The 1,502-nt window shown below is 48.5% G+C and overlaps 1 protein-coding gene across 1 annotated transcript; it reads right to left on the reverse strand.

Annotated features, from left to right (window-relative positions):
- Window positions 1-1,008, reverse strand: LOC139449862 (uncharacterized). The gene has a single exon (XM_071231428.1). It carries the CDS (start codon window positions 1,006-1,008, stop codon window positions 1-3), a length of 1,008 nt encoding a protein of 335 aa, XP_071087529.1.
- Window positions 1,009-1,502: the final 494 nt, after the last annotated feature.

Genomic DNA, 1,502 nt, shown 5'->3' on the forward strand with positions numbered 1-1,502 from the left:
TCATTCTGGTTCTTCATCAACAAGGGAAAGCAATGCCTTCGAGATGCTGGTGCTGATGTGTCCTAAAATGCCGGTCGCTGCCAGTTGTTCCAGGCGTCGACTCCTCTGCTGCCAGCCTGGGTCAGAAGTCTGACACATTACATAACCTCCTGAGGTTTGCCAGGCAGGCTTCCTTGTTAGTCTACCAGTTCTTCTTGGTGCAGGTATGGGTTGAGGATTAGCATCAGGTGGTACAGGAGGAGGTAGCTCTTCTCTGACTGAGTCTTCCGGCTCCTCCTCAGTGTATTCTGGTGGTTGCACTGCTTCAGGATCTGCTTCTGTGCTGCTGTCTTCTTCAGGTATGTGGTCGTCACCACCAGAAGCATCACCTGCTACTCCAAGAGACTGTAGATCGTCACCTGTTGTCTCCGAAGTAGCCGCACTCTCTTCCACAGTGTCTTCACTGATGATGGTAGCATCCTCAGTAACTGCTGGAAAATAGAATGGAGCATCATAGTCAGACTCTTTATTCTCCTGGATATCCTCTTCTATAGTCTTCTTCACTGTCTTTCTTGGTCTTGGAGTTGGCTTCTTGGCTGCTGGTACTCTGTTGTTATCCATGATCGCTGGTACTGATCCAATGGGCAGGAGGTGGTTTCTATGCAACGTCCTCTTCCTCCCCTCACCAGATTCTCTCTGCACTACAAAAACAGGGATATCCTGGTTTGGTTGCAAGAGAATAACATAAGGATCTTCCTCCCAGCGACCTGCCAACTTGTGCTTACCATCAAAGGCTAAAGCTTTCACCAGAACTCGATCACCTATCTGTACACTGGCCCCTCTAGTCTTCAAGTCGTAGCTGGCTTTCTGTTTGACTTGGGCAGTCTTTGATGCCTTTGACGCCATGCCATAGGCTTCTTGGAGCTTCTTCTTCAGAGACTTTGCATAAGCTGTCAGAGACTGATGATTCTTGTTGGTCTCGATCCCAAAGGCAAGATCTACGGGCAGACGAGGTTCACGACCAAACATAAGGAAGAATGGAGACTGGTTTGTTGATTCATGCCGGATGCTGTTATAGGCGTGGACAAGGGGAGCTACATAGGTCTTCCAATCTGCTTTCTGGTCTGGTTGGAGTGTTCCCAACATATTAAGCAGTGTCCGGTTGAAGCGTTCAACATACCATTGCCCATAGGGTGGTAAGAGGTTGTCCGGCTTTTCTCCATTCCCAGGAGGCTGCACAATTCCTTCATAAGGCGGCTCTCAAAGTTGGTGCCTTGATCACTGTGGATGCGCTTTGGAATCCCATAGTGCATTATAAAGTTCTTGTAAAAGGCTTCTGCTGTTGTTTTTGCAGTCTGATTCCTTGTTGGGATTGTTTGTGCATACCGCGTAAAGTGGTCTGTGATGACTAGAATATTCTGGTGACCTCCCTTTGATGCTTCCAAGGTTAGAAAATCCAGACAGACGAGCTCTAAAGGCTGGGTGGTGATGATGTTGACCAGAGGAGCACGTGCATTGGTGGG

The sequence above is a fragment of the Haliotis cracherodii genome, unplaced genomic scaffold, assembly GCF_022045235.1.
Source record: "Haliotis cracherodii isolate W230 unplaced genomic scaffold, xgHalCrac1.p SCAF_8, whole genome shotgun sequence".
In the NCBI taxonomy this organism is placed as follows: domain Eukaryota; kingdom Metazoa; phylum Mollusca; class Gastropoda; order Lepetellida; family Haliotidae; genus Haliotis; species Haliotis cracherodii.

Bases quoted from the DNA above. Each gene is read 5' to 3' on its own strand.
- LOC139449862 (XM_071231428.1), bottom strand. From the start codon at position 1,008: ATGTTTGGTCGTGAACCTCGTCTGCCCGTAGATCTTGCCTTTGGGATC.